Below are 27783 nucleotides of genomic sequence, written 5' to 3' on the forward strand. Positions count from 1 at the left end.
TACATGATCTTGGTGTATTGAATCCTGATGGTATTGCTGTAGATTGGGCTGGAAGGAACCTGTATTGGTGTGATAAAGGGTTAAATGTCATTGAAGTATCAAGGCTTAATGGAAGCTATCGCAAGACATTGATCAAAGAGAACCTGGATGAACCTAGAGCCATTGCTCTCGATATCATTAGAGGGTAAGTATGCATCATGTATTGTGCTGAAACGACGTCACAAACAACTCGTTTGGCATTTGATACCTTTCCGTATATCTCTATAGACTATTATGAAAAACATCCACAACCCAGTTTTAGCAAGGGGTTGGTCTAAGGGGTTCCATGACATTGCGACAATTGCTCCGATGGAAAATCAGCAAGTTAAAGCCAAACATAAAATCTAACCTCCAAATACTGAATATGGTCATGATGATTTTGAAATGAACAAAAATAAAATTAATGATGTAACACTTCAACACTCTGCTATGTTTTAAGAGATATATCTCTAGTTATTATTGGTTATACTCATGCTGATGTTTATTTTTTTAATTAAAAAATATTTGTTTGTACTATTCTAAAATTGTATGCTTAGAATAATTTTCTGAAAGCCCTTTATTTGTTGAAGTTAAAAGTTGTAATATGCCTTGTTCTGTTTCTCTCTTAATATGAAATCAGTTCATCAATATCTGTTCAGATATCAACCTCAGCTTAGATGTTATATTGATTATACATGTACATAATTTTGTATTGTAAACAGTGTCTTGTTTTGGACTGACTGGGGATCTTCACCATACATTGGAAGAGCAAGTGAGTTTAGTTGTTTATTCATTCATTATATTTTCTTTGATTTACACTTTTTGAATCATTCATTTAAATCCCAGCTTAAAACTGAATACCTGTTTAATTATAAGAATAATGAATAAAATTGCAAATCCTTTTTTTCATATGAATAGATTTGTTGATATAAATCATTAGTAAGTCTGCCCACCTTCCTGCTTTGAAATTTCAAGTCGCATCGATAATCCCTTTCTCATGTGATATTTAAGACATCACTGCATTGGTCAGATCATGACCATGGGACGTGCTTTACTGTGTACTAATCAATGAGAGTTTGTGTTAAATATCATGTGCATATTGGCACTTAAATCATGAATTTATGTCAGACATAACTCTTTGTGATCCCCCCCCCCCCCGTATACATGTAACATCAGTCCCTTTTATAGCAATTGAGCCATTCCCTTAGTTTGATTTCTGTAATTTTATTTATGTATCTCTAAAGGATAGAGATGGTTAGTGTAAAATGGTATTTATCTTTATCCTACTTGTAGGTCTTGATGGACGCCACTTCACAAGATTGGTAACGGAGAAGATTCAGTGGCCCAATGCTCTAACGGTCGATTACACGACCGATAGAATTTATTGGGGAGATGCACGGGAGGATAGGATAGAGTCTGTCTCTTGGAATGGAACAAATAGGTAAGAGTGTTACCTGCATTTGTTTCACTCTTTTACTTTTATAAAGAGGAGTTCATCCTTGTCATAGTACATAATAGATAGCAGATGCTGTTCTACTGTCTGTCTTATTTGAGAAACTTGCCTCTTTTTTTTTTTTTACTGCAAATTGATATTTTAGACCGGATTTATAAAACAAATAATGCACAGATTTGATGTTAGTGTTGATGTAGGCATCTCCAGTATTCCATTGTTATGTAAAAGCAAATGATGGAGTGTTTCGTGCTTGTCTCACAATGGAACTACTCTTTAGTGCACTGTAATGCCAATTATTCACATACAACTGTGCATTGTTTTTATCGTACCACATACATGTATAATATGGATAATTAATGATAGTTTCTAATTTACGTTTGTTGCAGACATACTGTGGTAGGATCTAACGTCCCGCATATCTTTGCCATGAGCATGTTTGGCGATTACATCTACTGGACCGACTGGGACCAACGTAGGGTCAAGAGGGCTCACAAGTTCACTGGTCAAGATCAGTTAGACCTGGTCCTAGTGGTACATAGACCAATGGATATTCAAGTCCTTCATCCTCTTCGTCAACCCCGAAGTAAGTATTCAACCCTTACTGCAATGGTCTTACAATAGGAGGGGATGTTTCAGGAGGTATTTGCTGTAGGGGTATCTGTCTATTAATCTCACTTTCCTCTTAACATAGTTTAAGGACCAATATAAAATCATGGTTCAAAGTTATCTTCAAGGGACTTTTTTAAGGAAGATGAATGCCTTTATAAATGGTGCTTATGTATTAACCATGGCATAATGCCTTGCAGAGTACCTGTTGACATTGAGTAAAATGGCCTCATTATATGAAATGTTGGTACGTATATATTGTACCCATTGAATGTACATGTGTATATTACATCGGCATGTCCATTTATTATGTTTCTCTCTATAGTTTTTAAATAATATCTTGTCTCTTTCACACTGGCATGTAAACAGTAAATATTTCCATTTGATTGGCAATAAAATCTTATGCTAAATACTGTACATAGATGAGTCCATTGTGATATCCCAAGTATGTGCTGTGAAAGCATGTTAGTATTCTGGTACCCATTTCACAAAACTTATTATCACAACAGATTTGCAATAACACTAAAAAGCTACTGAAATCATTTGCTTTGATTGGCTGATGGTAAACTTTTTATAAAAATTGTGCGTTTGTTATGATATCAAGTCTTTACGAAACGGGACCCTGATAATTTATTTGTTTTGTTTTTTCTTTCAGTTGAGAACAATCCTTGTGGTAAGAGCAACGGCGGCTGTTCAAACCTGTGTCTTCTGAATCAAGACGGCGGAAGGACGTGTGCGTGTCCTAATAATTTCTACCTTGCTTCCGATGGAAGGACATGTGTATCGAACTGTACTGGAAGTCAGTTTGTGTGTGGGAATGATAAGTGTATTCCGTCGTGGTGGCATTGCGATCAAGAGGATGACTGTGGTGACGGATCGGATGAACCTGATAACTGCCGTAAGATCTCGTCATTTATTATTGTATGATGATAATGATATATATTAATAGTCACTTTCTAACAGCTCTACTGAGCTATTGGGGATTCCCTGTGGTTGTAACCTTATTGCAACTACAAAATGAGGCTCAGCAGCCAATCATGATAAAGGTTTCCATTGTAGATGCAATAATGTCAAAGTTACAATAGTTTAAGTTTTTATGAAACAGGCCCCTGATATATGGGTAATTGAAAATAGATATGCATTCAAATTTAATTTGAAATTGTTCACCGATGGTGTGTTCCTGACTTCCAAAGGGAAGCTATTAATCTTTGTTTTATTTGTTTTGTTCAGAAATATTGAATATTTAAAGCAAAATATTTCTTGATCTGTGTAAATTTTCAGATCAGATCGACCAAAATTCTGTTGTCAGTCTCCATTGTCTTGAAAATAAATAAATTAAGATTAATTGCCATATTTTCATTAGATTTGTGGGTCACTAGGTTCTAAAAAAACTGTAATATGCTGTGTGGATTAAAGTTAAACTTTAGACAAAAAAAATTTACCTGATAAATGATCATTTAAGAAGCCTTACGTGAAATGCCTAATCCTAATTTTAGAATCCTAAAACAACATTTTACCTGATAAAGGATCATTCTCGAATCCTAATGTTATTCATTCTGCTACCACCATTCAATTCTGTATTATCAAGCACATCACTTTTATTCTATACCCAGTCCCACGTACAGCATTTTTTGTTTGTTTTTGTGAATGTAGGTCCATTCTATTGCACACCTGGTCAGTTTCAGTGTCAGAATGCATCTGAAGCTGATAATGAATGTATCAATCCTGCATTCATATGTGATGGTGAGAAGGACTGCAGAGATGGATCAGATGAAATGCGCTGCTGTAAGTTGATATCACCTTCTGTTTTCTACCTCATAATCCTAATTGAAACTCTTAAATGATCAAACTACGACGTACATCCTTGCTGGTGTTATAGCTACATTGGTCAGGCCTAGCCAGCACTCATCATGATAAGCAATGTTTTGACCAACACAAATTTCAAATGAATTATTTTAAACACAACTACTTGGAAAGAAGAATTGATTTTCTTTCTCCCATCTTGTTTTATTTGCAAAATTTACAACAAGCACTTTTTTTTCTTATCAATGATTTGACAATGTCAGATAGCTATGGTATTATGATTGCTCATTAGTTTGGCTTTAAGGCAACTATCACAGACTACAAACAACTTTGTATTACCATGAAGTAGTAACCACTAACACCATAAACTGAATGATTATGACTTTGCAAAACTGTCCCAACACATTCAAAGATGAAGTCTGTTTGCCCCCTCCCCCTTCATGTCATATATGTTACACTCAAAGACACTCAATAACCTTATGTGAATGATGTTAATAATTTGATTGCTATTGCAGTTTTACCAGTACACTGGTTTACCTGCACTGGCATGTTCTTTTCTTGTTCATATGGAAATTCATATGCATATAAAGAATGGATGAGTGATTATTCTGTTGTATTTTTTTTTCTGTGTTTGTACATACAGTGAATCATACATGTCTGCAGAATCAGATCAAATGTGAGAGAAGCAACATATGCATTCCCAAATCCTTCCAGTGTGATGGCATCAATCATTGTGAACATGGGGAAGATGAAGCTATGTGTGGTACGTATTTACAGCTTGATTGTATCATACAGTATATACATAATTAAAGAGATTTTTAGTCATGTTATTAAGTTACAATTGTTCATCATTTGTTGACACTTAATGTTTTCTTGCTGTGTTGACATAGTAGGGCCCCCGGGGTAGGGCCAAAGCCGATTTATAGCAAGATAACATATCTCCATTAATAAATAGCTCTTTCAAGCTTCCCTAACACTTACATGTATCTGAAGCCTAATGTGATAGGTAATTGACTTTTACTTGGATAGTACTTCACATTGACGGAGCTGCCAAGTAGTACTGATTTTTGTCTCACCTGCATAGCAGAGTGAGACTATAGGCGCCGCTTTTCCGACGGCGACGGCGGCGGCGGCGGCGGCGGCGGCGACGGCGGCGTCAACACCAAATCTTAACCTGAGGTTAAGTTTTTGAAATGACAGCATAACTTAGAAAGTATATGGACCTAGTTCATGAAACTTGGCCATAAGGTTAATCAAGTATTACTGAACATCCTGTTTGAGTTTCATGTCACATGACCAAGGTCAAAGGTCATTTAGGGTCAATGAACTTAGACCATGTTGGGGGAATCAACATCAAAATCTTAACCTAAGGTTAAGTTTTTGAAATGTCATCATAACTTAGAAAATATATGGACCTAGTTCATGAAACTTATACATAAGGTTAATCAAGTATCACTGAACATCCTGCATGAGTTTCACGTCACATGACCAAGGTCAAAGGTCATTTAGGGTCAATGAACTTTGGCCGAATTGGGGGTATCTGTTGAATTACCATCATAACTTTGAAAGTTTATGGATCTGATTCATGAAACTTGGACATAATAGTAATCAAGTATTACTGAACATCCTGTGCAAGTTTCAGGTCACATGATCAAGGTCAAAGGTCATTTAGGGTCAATGAACTTTGGCCAAATTGGGGTATATGTTGAATTACAGCCATAAATTTGAAAGTGTGTTGGTCTAGTTCATAAAACTTGGACATAAGAGTAATCAAGTATCACTGAACATCCTGTGCGAGTTTCAGGTCACATGATCAAGGTCAAAGGTCATGTAAGGTCAAAGAACTTTGGCCACGGTGGGGGTATTTGTTGAATTGCCATCATATCTCTATAAGTGTATTGGTCTAGTTCATAAAACGTGGAAATACGAGTAACCAAGTATCACTGAACATCTTGTGCAAGTTATAGTAGTTTTCAAAATCAGCACTGCTGCTATATTGAATCGCGTGATGCAGGTGAGACAGCCAGAGGCATTTCACTTGTTAGTATTTAGTACTGAAAAATTAAAAGAATACTAATGATAATCGCTAGAGGGTATTCATTTGTCTCGCAATCTACTATGGTCAACAAGGAAATTCGTGATCACTCTCGCAAAAAGTGTTCACTAGCTTTCTAGGAAATTTGTGATCACTCTAGCAAAAAGTGCTCACTAGCTTACAAGTTCACGAGCTTTCGAGTGCCGCTGCAACTCTTTATCAAGTGACGAAAATACTAATGATTTCAGGCAAAATACTGATTTTTAAAGTTTCAGTTTTATGTGTTGTCCGATGGTATTTTCTTGGAAATGCCGATTTCCTTAGCAAAGTACTGAATTTTAGCTATAAAATACTCGGATGTTCTTGTTTAGGTTGGCAGCTATGCGCTGACATGGTTGTCCAGGCTAGTACAATGCATTTGAACTTACATAAACAACAAGTTGAATCGATTTTGTCTTATTATTTAGATCAAGTTCAGTGCCGAGATGATCAGTTTCGGTGTAATGCAACAGGTCGTTGCATACCTGAAGTATGGCGTTGTGATGGTGAAGATGATTGTGAGGACCGATCGGATGAGTTGGGGACATGCCGTGAGTTCTGACACGTTATTGCTATTGAACCTGTATATAATGACCATCAATGTTAGACATGAATTGTGTTTACTGAAATCAAACTTAATGACAACCCATCTTGGCCAAGAATAGAGTATTACGATTATAATCATACCTTCATAAAGATCATCCATTTTAGAGAATTCTTAGCCTTAACCATGATTAAACCAGGTGGGTGTTTCATAAAGCTGTTCGTAAAGTTACGCACAACTTTACGCACGACTGGAACATTTTCTTTGGTCATAAGTCAATTATACAGGGATATCATTTAGCACAAGAAAGGATCACCAGTCGTGCGTAAAGTCATTCGTATCTTACGAACAGCTTTATGAAACACCCACCTGTATATAAAGACATCTAAGGGAGACAAGAATAGCAGTTTTTATGAGCAGGTTACCTTTATAGACAGATTCCTGATATACATTGTACATGTTCAAATATGGAAACTCTTCATCTTTAAGTTTTCAAGTGGTCATTCTGTACAAGTGGTGGCATGTTTGATTGTATTTGGAATACAGATGTACATGTTCAGAGTCATGGGTGAAATTTAACCCCTAATTAAAGTTTGAAATTCATAAAAGTGGGTTAGGTTTACCCATCAGTTGAAGTGTGTTAAAGCATGAATTGTGATAATGTGAAATATGAAAAGGGTTTTAGTATCAACAGATTTATGAATCTTCCCATCAAGAAAGGGTTTTGGACCACTGTCTAGTGAATTTTTATATGCAATTAAGATATTTCTGCTTGCTCTTAGATGTTGTTTTTCAATTAACTCCTCATGCAGTAAATCGTTCATGTCCTGTGAATGAGTTTGCCTGTCATGGTAACGGTCGTTGCATACCACAGAGATGGCAGTGCGATGGTGAGCGAGATTGTGCTGATGGCTCAGATGAAAAACCTCAAGATTGTTGTAAGTTATCATGAACACCTTTGCCACATCTCACAAACAGTTTCAATTGATTCAATCCATCTCAACTATTAAAAGCCAGTGATCCCAACATATAGAATACATATACAGTGTATTAATATTCATAAATATGATGTACATGTATACTTCTAATGGAGGTAGAATATCTCTATCTGTATGTACATGTGCATTCATCATTGTATTTGCAACTCAGTGTGCTCCTCATTTGCAAAAGGATGTTGTGTACATGTACTTTTGCTTAATAAAGAATTATGACATTTACAACGATAGTTGATAGTATTTGGATTAATTACAACTCTTGGTAATATACTGCCCATGGCTATCATTATAAGCACAGTATGAAACGGCTGCTTTTCAGAAAAAGTTTACTTTTCATTTTGGTTCATGTACACAGGGTATATTAGCTCTATTCTCTTTTTCAGTGAAATAGTGATCAAATATGCCAAGGATTTTTTTTCATTAGATGACAGAAACAAGTTAAGTTGAGAAGATACAGCACTATTGTTGTCATGTGATATAAAAACTTTGGTGCCATGTTTTGGTGTGATATCTACGGAGATTTGTAAAGGTGTTTTTTTTTTCATGAGTTAGTAAGTGAAGGTATCATCCACTACAGAGCATTGATATACTATTGTACATGTAAAGAATATACATGTAAGTGCCATGTCCCAAGCCTCTCAGTGAACATTTGAATTTACTACACATTTTCCCCATTAGGAAGAAAATTAAGTGCGCACTATGCACAGACAGGCACCATTATACATCCGTTTTCTGTACCTTTTAATGATTTCTTTTGTAACTGCTTGTGAACAGTGAGTAAAAGTAATATGAACATCTCAAGCAACACTTCTATGAGTCGTCAAAATTCTTGCTACTATTAGAGTACAGCACGTAATTTGTTTCTTATTTCAATGTTGTGTTAATGTTTTTGGTTAATCTTCATGTGACTTTTTTGTTTAAAAAAAACCCTTTTTTTTCTGTTAAATGCATTAGCCAATCGTTCCTGCCCTGGAGATTTGTTCCGCTGCAAGAATTATAACTGTATCCCTATTCTATGGAGATGTGATGGAGACAACGATTGTGGAGACGACTCGGATGAAGATGGCTGCAGTAAGTCAACTTTTATCAAATTTTGTCATAAACTTTCATCAAATAATAAATATGATAGAGATTCTTGAAATGTGAACGTTGCACAAACACAAACAGACTTGCCAACTGTTCACTTTTTGCAAAATTTCCTAATATTTAACTTGCTTAAATGCATGTAGTTTGTTATTTTCTGAATTCAAATTATGCACATATATATTGTAGGGAATCAAAATAATCTTTTCCTACCCAAGTACTTTCTTCCATCTGTCAAAACAGTTTTCATTTTTTTAAATACTTTTATCCCTTACAAATAATTGAAATATTAGATAAGTAATATGTACATCTGTAAACATATTGTATTCCTGTTATGTGTGTCGCACAAATCTTTGTTTTCAGATACGTCATGTGAGAAGGATGCATTCCGTTGTGATGATGGTCAATGCATCACCAAGAATCTGACGTGTAATGGTAAACCAGATTGCCAGGATGGATCAGATGAACAACAAGCCCTTTGTCGTAAGTAATCTCTCTATTCAGCTCGTGCACAGGGGTTGCTCCTTCTACATTTCCGTCAATCAGGGGAGCGTTTCATGAAAGGACTTGTCAGATGTTTTATACCACAAGTCCCATTTTATCCAACAGTTACTATACTAACAGTGCCTTTCAGCCAATCAGAATCAAGGAAAGATGTCAAAAATGTTGGTGAAACAGTCCCCAGATTATATATTTATAACATTATCATGTTGGCGTCTAAGCATGACATTAAGTCATACTTAAAGAAGGAACAAACTGCCACCACTGTGTGTTGTTTTCTCATTCACCGTGTGTTATAAATGGCTAGTCTTGAAATGTTCCTTTTGAGATAACTTTTATTTTAAGCAGGTATATCTGCATTTATTAATAAATCAAAATTGCAAATTTATAACAATGATATAACATCAGACATACATAATGATCAAATTACAAAGGTGACAATTGTATAGTAGTTAAGTAGATATAGCTTGAAATAATAGCAGCCAGGGGAAAAGAGAAGGCTACATGAAAACCATAATAGAAATACCGGGTCTTTATTATTTAAAAGTGATGTCACTTATATTGCTTAAAATATAATAAAAGAAAAGGAGCAAGATGAAGTGTGTGCAAGTGAGTGCGTGTGCAGGTGAGAATTTATAAGTATTTTGATAAAAGGTACCTCTTGAGTGAAGCTTTAAATGATATAAGAGATGCAGCTTGTTTGATACCATTCGGTAGGTTGTTCCAAACATCTGGGCCGTGATGCCGTATTTTAGTAATACAGTGGATAAATAAGCATATAAGTTTACTTGTGAAGAGAAGCTTAAGTGTGTTTTGGGGAAAAGGGTACCTGTTTTGATGCATTGTAAGTTGGTCACATAATTATTGCGATATGAATGTATTCAGTATTGAATAAATATGGCCAGATATGAGTAGTTGGGGACTTGAGGTGGGGCTATTTAAGGCTGTTGGTTTGTAAGCTCTTTAAGATTTTGTGAAACACCCCCCTGTGTGCAGATAGAACCGGAACTATTTTTCAACTCTCAGGTACATGTATGTCTAAAAAGTTCCCTAAATATAATTCCTGATTACTGATCAGTATGCATGAACATTTGTATTGATTAGATATAGAATTAAAGCTACTTTAAACTTTTCAATCCACCATTTGTCTGTGTATTTGGTTTTACAGAGGAAGACTGTGCCGAGACTGAATTTAAGTGTCGCGATGGTCGTTGTATTTGGTGGCGCTGGAATTGTGATGGTGATCCGGATTGTAATGATGAATCAGATGAGGAGGGTTGTAAGTACTTTACTTTTTTTTTTTACTTGCATCACATTTCATTGCTTTATTGTAAAATAAAAATGATTATGATGGGGGGCCCCCATGTCTGCGCACCTAAACCTGAATTTTGTTTTATTCCACAGAAAATTTCAGTTGATAATGTTTCTCATATTCTTATGAGTAAGTGTTCCAAAAATCTCATTAAAAAATATGGGAGAAATATGTGATTTTCTTGGAGAAAAATCTCAGCCAGTCATTTTTAGATTGAACAAAAATGTGGTGCCCCATGTTTGCGCACCTATTTACTCTGCACACGATTCAGGGATTTTGATGAAAAAGGCTGCATTTTGAGGCTGTCTCGTGAAATATTTTCCCACCATTTTGAGTCGGATTTTTTTATGAATATCTGTCTATGTTGCATGTGTAAAGTTTATGGTCATTGCGTATCTTCTTTCACTACAGTCGCACAGATACATGTGTGCGCAGACATGGGGACTGCGCAGACATGGGGACTGCGCAGACTTGGGGGAAGTTAACATATATTGCTTTGGTTGTCTCAGAATGTGATAAAGAAATATTGCACAAATTGTAAATTGATTCAATATTGACCAAAGAAGTGGAATGTTCCTGGTATCCCATGATAAAAGCTATTCAATATATTTATTTTCATAGTTAATGATCAGTATTAATTTTTAACAATATTGCATAGCCAGTTTTGTTTGTAGATGTGCATGTTTTATTGGAATTAGCCTATTGTGTTAAGAGTTTGTGTCATGTTTCTTTTCATTTAGGTGAGAATGTTTCATGTCTTCAAGATGAGTTTCATTGTACTAACAACAAATGTAAGCCTTTAATGTGGAGATGCGACGGAGAAGATGATTGTGGAGATAACTCTGATGAAGATCCTCAACTCTGTGGTAAGGAACTTATTTCCATTTATTTTACAAAATCTGTTACCACACATATGTATCATAATATAAAGAAATAAAAACTCAGAATTGAGTCATGTTGAATTCAGTTCAAATTTTCAATTTCTAACTCCTATAGATTGATCGTTTAAATTAAAGTTACAAACTTTGAATTTCAATCCAATATTGTAAGAAACAGCAATGTCCATCATGGTTTGTTCTTACCTTGTGTTATAGATGGAGATATGTGTTAGGGACAGCATAAAAAATATTCATACCAGCTGGCTGAGGGCTGTCCAAGATCACAATGCCAGCCAGGACTTGACTTCGCAATCACATTACATTAATGATTTAAAAAAAAAAAACATGTAATACATTACAATTTATCTTTGTTATTACGCTTAGGGTGCCATTATGATTGTTATTGTTTTTTTTTTCTTGTTTTCAGCACGCCTAAGTTGTCCTGTTACCAAGTATCGATGTTCTAATCACATCTGCATCAATCAGCGCTTTGTATGTGATGGTATCAACAACTGCGGAGACAATAGTGATGAGTTGTTTTGTAAGAATCCTTTTCTTTCTTATTCAAAGTGATCAATACACCTCATCATTTCTTATCAAATCAGAAACAAGTTTCATAGAACACAAATATCTTTCATATTCATGGTGATAGCAAAAGTAGACTTCTCTAGGGTAAATCTTATGTGCCTCAACTGCATATTGATCAGTGAGATTGTGTGTTAAATATTACATGTGTGTCAGTGTGTTAGCATGACTTAAAATTACATTTGTATCTTTTTTAACACCTCCTTCAGATTGTGTGTTGATAAATACTAAATTACCAAGTCTACTTGCTAATAGAGTGAGGTTTTTAAAAACAAAGAATTAAAAATGGTCCTTGATGATTTATTTATGTATGTCATTGTACTTTCCATCTGGAATAATATTCTTTGAGAAGGAAACCAGCAATTGGATATTTAAGCGACCATAACAATAATTCACCAGGTACATATGAGTACATGTTTTATTATATTGCATGACTGCATTTTCCTTTTGTTAATTTTTTACAATTTTATACTTTAATAGACACATGTCTATTTTCATATCAGTGAGGTACATGTACATATATATTTTGCACATCATCTTACAAGAAAAGAATGCGAAAAACATCCTTCACATTAATGATAATGTGTAGCATTTATGAGGAGGCACTGATCATCTAGTTGCTTATTGAACGGCAAACTATATTATTCGATTGTTATTTTAATTTCAGGTACTCCGACTGATCCTCCTTTGTGTACTGCCAACCAATTCAAATGTAAGAATCACCGTTGTATAGATGTCAATTTGCTCTGTAATGGAGTGGATAATTGCCAGGATCGTTCAGATGAAGCAGACTGCACCAAAAGTAAATCTCATCTTCTTGACTCTGAATTTTATATAATATTACACTTTCTGAAACATGTTTATCTACATTTATAATTTGGTATTATTGTGACAAGCTTGGGTTGTTGATTTTCAAGGGCATGTCCACCCCAACAAAAATAGATTTGTATGAAAAGAGATATTGAAACTTAATGCTCGAAATCTCATCCAAATCGGATCTGAAATGATGATGTCATCCACTGACTGCTTCTTTTGTTTATTTTATGAAATGTTTTACATTATTTCATTTTGTTATGTAGGATTTCCATTTTTGCAGCCTATTTTAATTCGATGAAGATGCTTCTTCATTATCAAATCGGTAAAAAAAATAAAAAAATTTGAATTTCATATCTAAAAATATATAAAACATTGAGCATGTGGCATCATAGGCTCTCATTTGCATATCACTTGTGACCATTTAAGTTTTGATTTTAAAATTTCATTTGTTTTCTTAACATACGATTTGGATTAAAAAAATTAATTGTTCTGCTTGTTTAATATCCTCTTAAAGGGGTAGCTGGCAGGAATATGATAATTCTTTCATTGTCATGCTTTTGTTCCCTGTAAAAGGCTTTCCCTGAAAAAAAGCCAGGGTAATACCCAAAGTCCATTTGAAAGCACATAGACGTTAAATGGTATATGTAGTATACGAGAACTGAGTATGATATTTACGTGACGAACTTGATTTGATTGTATCTATCTTTTAGATCCTTCATGTCACAGTGGAGCCATTCAGTGTGCTCATCAGTGTTCTTATGTAGGTGGGGTGCATTACTGTACCTGTCATCCAGGATATGAGCTACTCGCTGATGGGGTATCATGTGCAGGTATGTGAAGAGTTCTATTGCTTTTCTTTTTTTTCTTTTCAGTTTATAGGCGCTGCTTTTCCGACGGCGGTGGCATCATCATCAACATTGAAATCTTAACCAAGGTTAAGTTTTTGAAATGTCATCATAACTTAGAAAGTATATGGACCTAGTTCATGAAACATGCGCAAAAGGATAATCAAGTATTATTGAACATCCTGCCTGAGTTTCAAGTCACATGACCAAGGTCAAAGGTCATTTAGGGTCAATGAACTTAGACCATGTTGGGGGAATCAATATCGAAATCTTTGTTTTTTTAATGTTTATTATATTATGTTCAATTGTGAAACTGAAATCAATAAATCAATCAAATCATGGTGCTGTTGGTTTACCGAGGGGTTCTCAGACTGATTGTTGCCATCTTGCGCCATAATTTGTCCAATATGAATCTTAAGCCTGCTAGATTGGTTTGAATTCATGAAGGTTGGTCGCCTTTTGCTCATGGGATAAAGTTAACTAATCTGAATAAGATTAGCACAATCAAATAGGCACTATACCTTTTTGTTTATGGGTTTTAACAGAACCCAGCCATCTTTAATGCCAGTAGTTGACCTTGACAGGGAAAGAGATTAGTTAGAATTATTCCAAACTATTATTATTAATGATATATTTTTATTTTTATGTATTTTTACCCTTGTGTAAGGGTAATTTTTCTTTCATTTTCTCCATGAGTGATTGTTTAAATACATTTCAGTATTTTTTTTTTTTCATTGATATGAAGCAATGAAGGATGCCTTAAATTCTTGAATTTATTTGTTTAAAATAATTTCAGATGTGAATGAATGCGCTGAGTTTGGTACGTGTACCCAGACCTGTGAGAACCTGAATGGATCTTATAGCTGCTCCTGTGTTAAAGGCTATAAACAGCTTAGGATCAATGGATCAATTCATTGTGAAGCAATAGGTCAGTATATATTGATACAATTATTAATTGATAGCTTGCCCTACCTGCACTAGTACAGTATCTCTATATCTCTATGTATTGGCCAATCATGATTATAATAATAGTAATACATAAGACTTGTATAAAGCACCTATAAACACCTATAGATTACATATTGAGTTTATAGCTTTGGTATTTTCAGTATGGCAAGGCTTAGTCTACACTATCTCCTACAGATAAATTGCTTTGTTTCTGTTTTTACCATTGTATAAGGCTTGCATTTAGATTGGATTGACTTGATGAAACAGTACTTTTCATGTAATTTTTTTTGGTTGAATTTTGGTGGTGACTCTTATGTATTGCTCTAAATATGCAAATGTGTTGATTGTATTGTTGATTATATCAATTTTGTTTGAATTTCACTTTTTATGTATTAAATCCATGACAGTTAATCTTTAATCTACAAGTAGTGTGCTGCAGTCATACCAATGAAACCAACTCCAAGCTTATCAATAGTATGGCATAGGAAATAGTTTATTAGATTTGGCTAGTCTGGTGTCTTTTACCGTGTTATCACTTAGCCCTAGCTCGCGGATCAGACTCGCCTCACGAGTCAACCTCGGCTCATGGGGTCTTCTCCCTCGCGCTCACATTTAGCACCAGGTCGTGGAGCAGACTTGCCTCACGGGTCTGCTCCGCCAATTACCCACATTCCCCTGCGATAAACAAATTCTGGCGCGTGCTTGCCTTGAAAATTAATCTTAATTAATTAAGACTGAAAACTGCATAAATTCGAGTGTACTCTGGACGGACTGCGTGCGTAGAAAAACAAAACTCGAACAAAGCGCGCGAGATACACCAGAAGTTCGCAATATCCGTTCACATTGGGGGGAAAAGGCGAGCCAGACTCTCCACGCAGATCTGACTCGCGACCTGGGCTTAGTGAGAAAGCAGTATTTTTTGCCATTGTTAACGTTGGCATAAAGGTTTGATGGCATGGATATTTTTTTTTAATTTGCTCCCTCTCCTATACTTTTGTTCAAACAGTCTTAACATTCTGATTTTTTTCTCAATTTTTTTTTTTCTGTCTAAAAACTCAGGTGGTCCTCCTGTTCTATACATAGCTGAAGAAGGCAGACTTCGTCACATGAATACATCAGGTCCACCGTCACCTTACCAAACAGATGCAAGTGTAGACGCTGGGACAAGAATAATCTCTATGGATATGCATTACAGTGAGAAGAAAGTCTTCATCCTATCGGGCTACAATACGTCGGGGTATCGTCTATATCAAATACCACTTCATAATGATGCAGCAAGGAAGAAGAGAGACACGGAAGAAGAAGATCCAATTGTTGAGGTATTTTCCAAGACTGCTTCTGTCAGTAATTATCTGTTCCTGTCCTGAAAGAGACAGGGTAGCATTGCAAACATTAGAAAGAAAAAAAATTATAAAAATTTTGATGAAATATGTAATACATGTATATGGATGGCTCTATATATAAGAAGAAAAAAACATGAAGGAGACAGAAAGATGGAGGATGTTGGAAAGGTTACAATAAGCAACATTGAGAATATTTCCTCACCATGGAAAGAAAAATCTATACCTGGACAGCCTCTCTAGACGTTTCAACTCCCCACCCCCAAGAAAAGAAGGATTTATAATTATGCATGTCTAAAAGTTTTCATACTGCTTATCCACAGAAAATACATTTCTTCATCGTGTGATATGGATTTTATTTTGTTTATTTTTGTAGCTGTTTGAGTTGGACCAACCAGAGGGCATTGCCGTTGACTGGATCAGTGACATGATATACTGGACGGATAGCTCGGTTCATTCATTAGAGGTGGCCAATCTGGATGGTTCACTAAGAAAAACATTGATATCAAATGCAAGAACACATCCACAGTCCATTGTTGTGCATCCAAAGAAAGGGTAAAGGTTTTTTCATCAACTCTTCTCTTGGGTGGAAGTAAGGGGTTTCAAAACTTTTTTTCAGGGTACCTTTTCACAGATGGTAATGTAGATGCAAAGGTGTTTTTATTATAGACTTCGATGGACGATGAGCCTTTGTGCAATCTGTATTGGAACATGTTTCTACTTCAATCATTTTCCACCTAATTTCCTGTTTCTGATAAAATGTTCTCGCCATATCAATTACATAGCTACAAAATTTGCATGTTGCAGATTTACCACGAATGATGAAGCCAACGCCCCCCCTCCCCCATCTCATTGACCCAAATTCACAATGTTGGCTTCACTTGTACTATTGTACAAAACCATGGACTATGCAGATTTTCTTGTAGTATAATGTCATTTGGCAAAAGCATGCAATTATAATTGGACCTTTCTTACTGTATGTGATGAAATTGCATAATTATGTATACAAACTCTGCGTAGTCCTTGGGTTTTTTCCCATGGTACAATTGAAACTATCTTTGTGAATTAGGGTTATTTCTTCTTTACACAAGAAAAATGGGTAATCGGTTAGTGATGCTATTGCTGACTACAATCTTCCAGCCTTCTACAAACAGAGTTAATCAGGCCATAAGAGATCCAAGCATAGTCTGGAGTCATTTTCACAACATAGGGAAAGATGTTTAGTGGAATAATTCTCAACAAATGTGCCACATTCTATTTTGATTTCTTTAAAAATTACTTCCTCTTGCAGTGTGCTGTTCTTCAGTAACTGGGGAAAGAGACCCGCTATTAACAAGGCACACATGGACGGGACTCACCTAGAAACGATAGTAGAGGAGAATCTAGCCCAGCCGACAAGCATTGCTATTGATTATGTAAGCGAGAGACTGTATTGGGCGGACAGCAAGATGAGACTGATTGAGAGCTCTGATTTGGATGGCGGAGACCGAGTTCCAGTGGTTACGTTCCCTCATAGTGAGTAGTATGCAAATAGTACACATCATTGAGGACGTTAGAAAGAATTACAATCGTGAGTTATCTTTGGAAGAGTTCTAGCATGCCTGAGGCATTACAGAGGGCATTTGGACCATTTCAAAGCTAATTAAGAAGTATGGGTAACTATTCGAATGCCGATGAAAAATGATGTGTATTGTATGTTTTGTGAGATATTAATGTGTTATTTGATAGACCATCCTCATCTGTTAAACCATGACTAGTCATAGGCAATTGTCATGGAGGCGCGGTAGCTCAGTCGGTAGAGCGGGGGATTCGTATTGCGGTGACCCTGGTTCGATTCCCACTTGGTGCGCTAGTGCCCTTTGGTAAGGCATTAATCCTCAGCAGCACCAGGTCCTTCGGAGAGGACCTTAAGCCGTCGGTCCTCTGGTTGCTTGCTTACAAGCATTCATGCTTTCTTAGCAATCAGGTAAAAAATCACCACCACCTATGTTAGCTATAATAAATGACTAGTGACATGATAACTTTCAGTCAATCATTTAGTAATGATCCATATCACCACTTTATAATGATTTTACACTTTATACTTTTCTCCTTTTTGTTAAACAATTTTTGTGTCTGCAATGTCCACAATGTTTTACAGACGTAATATGATAATAAGCTAGAATTTGATGGCTAGGTTAATGATATGAATGTATAGATATCTTTCTGACATATTAAGTGCTACCTAAAAGTAGATGATTATTGATGTTAGTCATTCAACATTCTGAATATTGTATGAGTGTGTTCTTTTGTGCTTAAGACATATTAACGAGAAGTTGTTGTGTTGTTTAAACAGTTAAAGTATTATTGTTTGTTGCTTTCAGCTGGTGGTTCCCCTTTCTCCATTGATATCTTTGAGGATCGTATCTACGGCTCCACCAAGAATCCTTACCAACTCTTCAGAGTAGGAAAGTTTGGTCATCAGAGTACTGATAGAAAGAGACTCACTTATCTTACTCAACAAAGACCAAAAACATCCATGGTAAAAATTGTCCATCAACAAAAACAGGACACAGGTATTGTATTACTTCAGAAAATTATAAATCTACTTTCAAAGAACCCAGTTGACACAGTCACATCTGAATGTTGATTTAGTAATTACAATCAAGAATAAAGATATCAGTATAAAAAAAAAGAAACTACTAAAGAAAATAACTAGGTTTTTATATACCCAATATGTGGATTAGTCTTTCATTATCTTATTTGATTCATGTTAAACAAATTTGAGAATGCAAATCACAATAATATGACTTACATGTAATTTCTGGAAAAAATAATGTGACAAGTAATTTCTGTTGTTACTGGAGTTTCTGAACTTTCATGAACCAAGTAGACAAAGTGGAAGTTTAGATCATCCGGCCATTGTAGTAAATGACAGTAACCCCTAGGGAATTTATACACCAAGTAATGGTTGGACGAAATGGTGATTAGACCTGATTGAGAGTAGACCATGTGGGTTTAGCTATGATGGTGTTAGACAGGTCCCTGGTAGTGCCTTGGTTCCCAGATGCTGGAGTTACAATTGACAGTTGCATTGGTCTCCATTACTTAGACCCTTTTCTCATTACTGCCCTAAAACTGGTTTACTGAAAACTAGCTTAACATGTAATGGGAACGGTCAAAGTGGTTTTGGAAGCGATCTTCCAAACCAGTTCGAAAAACCACCTTGCGATGTAGTTTTCAATATCCATTTGTCTCGTTAAACTGGTTTTTATTAGTGTAAGTGAGAACACAACCGTTCTTCTTGAAGTGATCTTTGCACATTTTGAGCATGCTACTCCACACACAGCGTGTAGAATGTCTACGCTGTGAATTCGAATTTTGCTCCCATAGCAACAAGATCACTTTACGTGAAGTGAGTTTGAAAACCACTTTCGGGTGATCAAATGGGAATGCCAGCAAAGAGATCTTCTAAACTCTATTTCCTGAACCAGTTTCCAGTAAACTAGTATTAGAAAGTACAATGAGGACGATGTCTAATAGACAGTATGAAGAGATGTTCTGTTTATGAACCAAATATTCATATGATTAAGTTTGAAAAAGTTATTAGAAGAAGTGGAAAGTTAGTCCATCTGCGGGTTATATTGAATGACAATAGGCCGAAGTGATGGTTGGACCAATAGGTAATTAGACCAAGTGATAGTAGACCAAGTGGTTTTAGCCATGATAGTGTAGACAACCTGAGAATGAAATCATTTGCTTGTAAACCAAGTGAATACAAAGCCAATGGAACAGGGTGAGGAAATGACTCTGGTGATGTATGTATTTTTCAGGTATCGTCAATCCGTGTGATAACCAGACATACTCTTCCAATCAGCTATGTCTGCTAACTCCATTTGGTCCCTCGTCTGTTTGTAAGGAAGGCTATGAGCATGATGGGATATCAGGTTGCATACCAGTACAAGGTAAAACTATATGAAACAAATTTTTAATTCATGTCTTTGTATGCCTCTGCCCAACTATGGCGGTTGCTGGAGGGATCATGTTTTGGGGTCTTCCGTTGGTCTCGATCTCGCATTGACTAAAGAGATGTTTGTTGAATCAACTTCAAACTTGGTCATAGTTCGTCCCGACTCGATCGCTAATCCAGTGTAAATCCCCTCATCTCCCCTCCTGAGATGAGATGAGGGGATTGACACTGGGGATCGAGTCAAGAGGCCCTCTATGTTAGCTTTGGGAAAGAAAACTTCTATACATCAACATCCAATCTGGAAAGTATGCATGATTTGATATAGGGACGATGATCTGATTAGTTTTTTGAGTATCAAGGTACATGTATGAGGTCACACTTTTCACTGTCGAATGGTTACAGAAAATGGGGGGGGGGATGATTCAAGATGCAGTCGAGAATCTATTGAATTTAATTTCCTATGAATTGTCTTTCAACAATCTATATTCTCATGTTATACATGTATATGGGATAAAAACATCTAAAAGCTGAAGTTCATGTATATATTTTTTTCACCCTAGATAACTCTCCTTGTGCCAGCCATGTTTGTGCTAATAATGGAAACTGTGTTGAAGTCAATGGAAGAGCAAAGTGCAGGTATGATGTTTTATTTAGCCATGAACTCCTTCCTGTATGATCCGTTTGTTTGGTGGGGATGGGGGTGGAATATTGATTGAAATCGGTAAAGTTTATTTGTTTATTCCCTTTTGTAAGTCTTCTTTCTATTCTTTGTATCTGAAAAAAAAATGGGTGAGAGACAGCTTTCACCTTTCATGTAATCTACATGTAAAGTTGAACTTAACCATAAGTCTCTAGAAATGTAATAAATCAATTAATCCAAAACTGTATTTTGTTCAGGGATAATTAATTGTTAGACTTATTGTGTGTGTTTTTTTTTTTTTTAGATGTCAAGTTCCATACAGTGGGGAGCATTGTGAGCGTAATCGGTGCCATTCCCGTTGTCAAAATAATGGAACGTGTACGTATGAATCTCCTGGAATGTTACACTGTGCTTGTACTCCGCGATGGAAAGGGCCATTTTGCACGGAGGACAGGTGCCGTACGTACTGCAATGGTCGTGGCCAATGCTTTGAGAATGGTAACACATTAGCATGTCGGTAAGTATCTTGTAGCTTAATTTCACTCATTCAGTCTAAATTCAAATGAAGCAGTCTTATATAAATCAAGAATCCAAACTAACACTACAGCGAAGATAAGATCTGCATGACTTCAATGTTTTGATATGTTATGATATGATGCACTCATCATCATTTGATCTTCACAGTAAGTTTAGATTCAAAATTTATAAATCTATATAATTATATAACTCATCAAATATAATTATATAACTCAATCAACTTCCTTGTTCACTATTCCATTCATTATTTTACCTAGGCCAATTTTCATTGTCATGTATAATAGGATGAGAGAATGATGATAAATAATGGCATTTGCAAATCAAATTTATTTTTGTGTGCTCGTCTTGTCAAGAATATTATCCAGAAACAATAATTGTTCCATAGAGTGGTGATCGATAGAATGATCATATCTGATTCATGTTTGATTTCATTCTTGAACAGATGCCATCAACGATAGAGTGGTGATCAATGCAATGATCATACATGTATCTGTGATTCATATTTAATTTTATTCTTGAACAGATGTCATCAACGATGGAATGGTGGTCAGTGCAATGATCATATCTGTGATTCATATTTGATTTCATTCTTTAACAGATGTCATCAACCATAGAGTGGTGATCAATATAATGATCGCAATGAGTCATATTTGTTTTCATTCTTGAACAGATTTCATCAACCATGGAGTGGTGATCAGGGCAATGATCATATCTGTGATTCGTAGTTGATTTCATTCTTTTCATTCATGAACAGATGCCATCAACTGTGGAATGGTGATCAATGCAGTGATCATATCTGCGATTCATTTTTTATTTCATTCTTTTCATTTATGAACAGATGCCATCAACTGTGACGTGGTGATCACATACATGTATATATGATTTATATTTGATATTAGTATTGATTTCATGAACAGATGTCATCAACCATGGAAGGATTATCAATGCAATGATCATATCTGTGATTCATATTTAATTTCATTCTTATCATTCATGAACAGATGTCATCAACCATGGAGTGGTGATCAATGCAATGATCACATCTGTGACTCATATTGCCGTAATGGAGGAACATGTTCAATAGATGATAATGGTAACCCGCAGTGCTTATGTCCTAAAGAATTCACTGGTACCCAGTGCGATGGTGACGACTGTCATGAATTCTGTTCTCCGGGCAGCAAGTGTCAACAAATAGGTCAGAGACAACTCTTTTCCTTCTCTTCATGTATTTGATCATGCTATTTCTGTATATGAAAATCAGAATTATTTATTTCTAAAGCACTTAAATGTGAATTGCAATTTGAGAGATCTAAGCCATTTGGCAGTTGTTTCTGCTCATTAACAAACATTGAATGCAACGCCACTTTGGAATTAAGCAAGCACAATCTGATATAGCACCATATGTTATATGTGTGAGAATATTTTTGTGATGTATTGAACGAATGACACAATGTTGTTGCTTCAATATTTAGTATTCATTAATTTGATTGTTTGTCAGAAATACATAATTTTATAACAATTTGGAAGGATATTTCTAACAGGCATGTAATGCACTCTGTAATAATTGTGTATTATCTTTTATAGTTTAGTAATCAAAAGAAGCAAGTCATTATTATAAGTTGCGTACATTCTGCACCCTAGCCTAGTTAACCCCCTGGTTTGATTCCTTACCAATTCTTTGTTAATTTACCAGGTACGACTATTCAGTGTATTTGTTCTTCGGCTCGTTATACTGGTCAGCGATGTGAAGAGGATAGATGTCATGATTGCAGTAAACTCAATCAATCATGCGCTGTCTTGACCGATAGTGTTGAATGCAGGTATAGTATATATTTCGGTTTATTTGCAATTTGTCTAATGCCAATTCGTCCAATTGCCAACTCTCTACAATAGTTTGGTCTACCATCAGTTTGTCCACTCACCACATGGTCTACTTCCATTTAGTCTAATGCTATTCCGTTTGATAACCAGTTGGTCCAATAACCATTTAGTCCATATACCATTTGGTCTAATTGGACTAAGTGTTAAATTGTGCAAAATGACTGAAAATGAAATGGATATTAGACCAAACGGTTATGAGACGAAATGGTCAAAGACAAAATGGTGATTAGACGAAGTGATGATTGGACCAAATGGTTAATGGACGAAATGGTCGTTAGACGAAATGTTGAAGGATGAAATGGCATGAGACTAAATGAAAGTAGACCATGTGGTGAGTGGACGAGTTGGCTATTTACTCTTATTTCCTTATTCAAATATTAGGTAAAGTAAATTAAAATAAATTAAAAGTGGTTTGACAAATGAGAATATGTGGTCAAAATGATAATGAAGAAACAGATCTGCAGTTTAAGATATGACAAACATGCACAGCACTGAAAATTCATCAAAATACATGTACATGTTAGATGTAAAATAAGAAATTTATGGCACTTAAAAATTTTAAAAATTTATGACACAATTTATGACACTAAATTTTTCACAAAACAATCATTTAATATGTACATCTTGGCTTGTATGGAAAATGAGGGAACAAATAATGTCACACACTCATTATTTTCTTTGCATTTGACATAAGATATTTCAATATTGTATGGGTTTTTGTGATAAAGAAGCTTTCCCCTAATTCACTAAATAACTGAATACTGATTACCCAACTTGTTCCATGAAGAATCAAGCTACCAAGTTTTACATTATTGGAGGAAACTGGTGATATTTGATATTTCCATTAATAAAATAAAAAAGATATTAATGTAGTGAGTGAGTTAAATATTTGCCACCCTAATTCGCATACTGCGAATGATGTGTCTATCACTTTTTTGTGAAAATAAGTAAAAATTGAAAATATCTTTACTTTATTTTCGTTTATATCTGACTTTGATGAATATGAAGTACCGGTAATGTGTTGGTTTGATTTTTTTTGTATTCATTTATTCAAATAACTCTTTGTTTCGGAAGGGGGGGATTTACTTGACCTTTAACTCTATGCTCAGCTTTTGTAATGATGTGAGCTGTTTTTTATTAGAGATGTTATATTTGTTGTTAACAGAGATCATGGTGATGGGCATCCAAGCACAAACTCACAGTCATCACAAGGTAAGGCTTTTGTTTTGAGAAGAGGATAAATGACAGGTGAAGTGCTGCCAATGGCAGATCCAGCGGAGTTGAATACAATAAAATAATCAGGGGTCTGTGATGTTTTTACACAATAGTCGGCCCATCAAACTGTTGTGACTAATCTGGTTTTATCTGCCCCATAGCAAACTTACATGTATGTGTTGCTGATTGTAATTACGATGATGATGATGATGATGATGATGATAATGATGAAGAATAAGGATGATGATGATGATGAAGATGAAGATGATTGTGGTGATGATAACTGAGATGATGATTGCGATGATGGTGATGATGAAGAACATGATGATGATGAAAAACATGATGATTGCAATGATAATGATGGTGATTGTGATGTAATGATCTCCATGATCATGATGGTGATGAATTTGATAAATGTCAATGTTGGTAATAATTTCTTTCTATTACCTTACCTCATCAAACAATATGTAACTTGTAAGTGCAAGTACTAGGTGCTATTTTCATGTAACAGGTTATGGCATACCAACTTTTACAGATACTGCTGTACAATGAAGGAATTGATACCATATTCACTTTACTTGTGAGAGTAATGATATTCATTTTTATTTTTCTCTTTATAGTGGCAGTGGCAGCTGTAGTGCCCATCCTCATCATCTTATTCATTCTTGTGGTTCTTGTTTTAATATACTTAAAACGAAGACAAAGGTAAGTCTTTTATATGTATTTGAACATGAATGGAAATCTATTTCACATTTATTCAGTCTTATAATTATAATAAATTACAAGATTCTTTAAATAGAGGAAGGAGAGGTTAAATAATGAAGATTATCATTCATTTGATCTGAGTTCAACAACAGGAAAATTATGTATCAACTGTCCAAACTTACTGTTACTAAATTGCACAATATTTTGACACGTAGAATTTTAGTAATTATAAGTTTAGATTATTGATTCATAATTTTCCATTTGTTTTATAGGGTTTTATAGATTTAAATCAATTTGTCATGTTATTTATGTCTATATGATATAGCTTCTTCCATTGACTAATGAAGAATTAGAAAGTTAATGGCATCAGTAATCCAAAGACTTAGTTTGTGATATTTGTTTATTGTTTAATTTGTGTTATAAGTACTTCATGAACAATGGGATTCCTTGTAATGTTCTATACTTTAAGGTCAACGAGCGGTTTTGCTCATCGTCGAATAGAAAGCGAGGAGGATATGGAGTTTGGAAACCCAACATTCAAATACTCGCGTCAGTTGAATGAAGAAGATGAAGGGGAAGCAATGGATGCCCCATTCACATTACGTGATCACAAGGTAATACCATCATACTAGATCTATCTCTTCTCAATGCAATATATCTTACTGGCTTTCAGGATCACCTGCTAACCCTAATATGTATTTGTATATGTTGTGCATGAAGATTGCTTACATTTCTCCTGTTTGTAAATATGTATATGGTACAAAAATATTATTTATACTTATACATGATATAAGCTGTTGTTACAATCTATTCCAGGAGTAGTGGGAGAGTGAATGTGCATTAAATGTATTGCCTTTTTTTATCTTATTCTTCTTTCTCGGGGGGGTGGGGGGGGGACTAAGAAATTGTCAAAACATCGCACATTACTTCACCTGAAGAAAGTCAATGAATATATCTTGCATTGATACATTTGGATCTTCATTTCATTTTGTTTGCAGGCAAGAACCAACCTTACAAACCCGATGTACAGCTCGTATCTCAACCAAAGAGGCTCTGAACTCAGCTTAGAAAACAAAAAGTTTGTTGACCTACCAGAGCGAGATACAGAGAGACTTCTTCAGGATGATGGAGACGATGACTGAAGCCCGATAGGGGGCGTCGTTTAACTCAGCTGAAATACAAACAACTCTCCCGCTCTCCGCAATGCCACCAAGACTTTCAGTTCAATGCGAATTGAGCTATTTTTTTAATTTTTGCATTGCATTCTGACGAATGGGATCTTCATTGCTATGTTTTTCATTGATGTGTTATCCCAAGGGGAGTGTTTCACAAAGGGAAAAGCCGATTTAAAGTTATGCTTAAGAAACAATGTGCATATGGTATTTATTGCATGATTTCATTGTTTATTACTTGGTAGAGCGTGTCCCGTGATCATGATCTCAACGATGCGGTGATAGAGTCTCTATGACACAGAAATGTAAGTGTGATTTTTAGTCACACTTGAACCTATGTGAAACACCTCCGGGCTTCAGAGATGGTATTATTGTTAATCCAAAGTCAATATTACAGTATTTGCATGTAAAACTCTACTTAAATTTTGTACTATATATATGAAATCAACAGCAACGTATTCATTAAATGTACACCAAAGAAGTGTGCATTTGATTTTCTGCTAAAGCATTTAAAAAAATGATTTTTATTCATAAGTTATTATGCCAATATCATATTATATTATAGTGTAAGATGTATCAATATAAGCTTTAAGGATTACTAATAAAAACTAAAAAGAATGATATGTATCAAATAGTGGATGATTCATAAGAATAATTTTTAATTTTCATTCAAATGCAGACCTCTAGACACAGTAAGAAATCTCTTTTTTATTATGGAAATGTGGCTGTGGTAACAGCTTTATGTTTATATTTTTTAAAAATATACGGGTAGACTTATATTTTTACATTACTTTTATTTAAAAAAGAAAGATGGGAAATTTATGCTTATACACTGGTTTTCGAGTCTTTTTTATGAATTTGAATATGTAGGTCTAAGGTTTGATTGTTTCCATGCCTGTTTCTGAAAACATTTTGCAATTTTAAAATTCAAAATTATTCTTATTTTCTTGGAGAATGAAGCCATACTTCTACGCCCTTTATCACAAGCAGAAAAATCTAAATACGCATTTCAATGAAAGTTTAAAGAAAAAACAAAGTAATATCCAGGTATAAATATTTATTTGTTGCCACAGCGGGTGCTATTGATCGTTCGAAATCAAGTCATGGTCTGTAATGTATTCTGTGGAGATTGCTGGAGCCCTACGCAAGGACATGTTTGCTTTAACGGTTCAAATACACTTTTGTGAAATAGCACTAATTTATACTTTCAGTTTCAGTTGTCGAACCCTACATTGACAAATAAAAATCCATTATTTCTGTATAATATATGAAAATTTTTTTTTCCAATTCCAGAGATCCATTTATTTAAACACAAAATTCTGATTGTTAATAATGCACTGAAACCTGGAATAAAATTTTGGGGAGTGTTTCATTAAAAAGGAATTGTCGGATGTTTCATCCCGCAAGTCCCATTTTATCTGACATTTACCAAGCTAACACGGCTTCGTAGCCAATCAAAATCAAGGAAAATTGACAGATCTGACAACTTGTTGGACAAAAATGTTGATGAAATGCTGCCCTGAGCTGACTCCAGTTTTTAAAGCATCAAAACTTATATTTTAGTTCCGCCTATTTTTCTTCCAACTTTTGACTTATTGATTCTAATATTTTCTGCTTCGGATAGCGGGTATAGACGTCTGTGGTTTCATTCTCTTTTTAACATCATGGATCGTGCTAAAAAATGGAAGAGATTCAATAATGTTTTTGAATTAGTCATTTTAATTTTTTTAATTTGAGGCACGTCAAGGTAGTCTAAGTCAAATTATGCTCCCAAAGAGGACAAAATCTTGCCTGGAACTTTTTTCCTGTTTTTATAAAAAAAATCATGCTTACTTGAAATTCAGCATTATTAATCACTAAAAGTACTCAAATTGTCCTTAATC

The 27783-nt window shown here is 35.1% G+C and overlaps 1 protein-coding gene across 1 annotated transcript; it reads left to right on the forward strand.

The window, feature by feature from the left end:
• Nucleotides 1–27783, forward strand: LOC135154048 (low-density lipoprotein receptor-related protein 1-like). The gene is made up of 30 exons (XM_064099064.1): nt 1–184; nt 741–790; nt 1312–1459; nt 1858–2054; nt 2733–2975; nt 3731–3862; nt 4524–4643; nt 6383–6505; nt 7311–7436; nt 8448–8564; nt 8940–9059; nt 10246–10356; nt 11130–11255; nt 11695–11808; nt 12520–12654; nt 13379–13498; nt 14310–14441; nt 15521–15780; nt 16178–16356; nt 17093–17316; nt 18165–18356; nt 19614–19745; nt 20311–20386; nt 20695–20907; nt 21929–22122; nt 22621–22747; nt 23974–24020; nt 24644–24728; nt 25198–25342; nt 25727–27783. Exons 4-30 carry the CDS (start codon nt 1898–1900, stop codon nt 25868–25870), a joined length of 3894 nt encoding a protein of 1297 aa, XP_063955134.1. The 5' UTR covers nt 1–184; nt 741–790; nt 1312–1459; nt 1858–1897; the 3' UTR covers nt 25871–27783.

Source organism: Lytechinus pictus, chromosome 1, assembly GCF_037042905.1.
Source record: "Lytechinus pictus isolate F3 Inbred chromosome 1, Lp3.0, whole genome shotgun sequence".
NCBI classification, from domain to species: Eukaryota; Metazoa; Echinodermata; class Echinoidea; order Temnopleuroida; family Toxopneustidae; genus Lytechinus; species Lytechinus pictus.

Coding starts and splice junctions, on each gene's coding strand:
- LOC135154048 (XM_064099064.1), top strand. CDS start 1,898: ATGAGCATGTTTGGCGATTACATCTACTGGACCGACTGGGACCAACGT. Junction 12,655..13,378: donor TGAAGCAGACTGCACCAAAA/GTAAATCTCATC, acceptor TCTATCTTTTAG/ATCCTTCATGTCACAGTGGA. Junction 25,343..25,726: donor TCACATTACGTGATCACAAG/GTAATACCATCA, acceptor TTTTGTTTGCAG/GCAAGAACCAACCTTACAAA.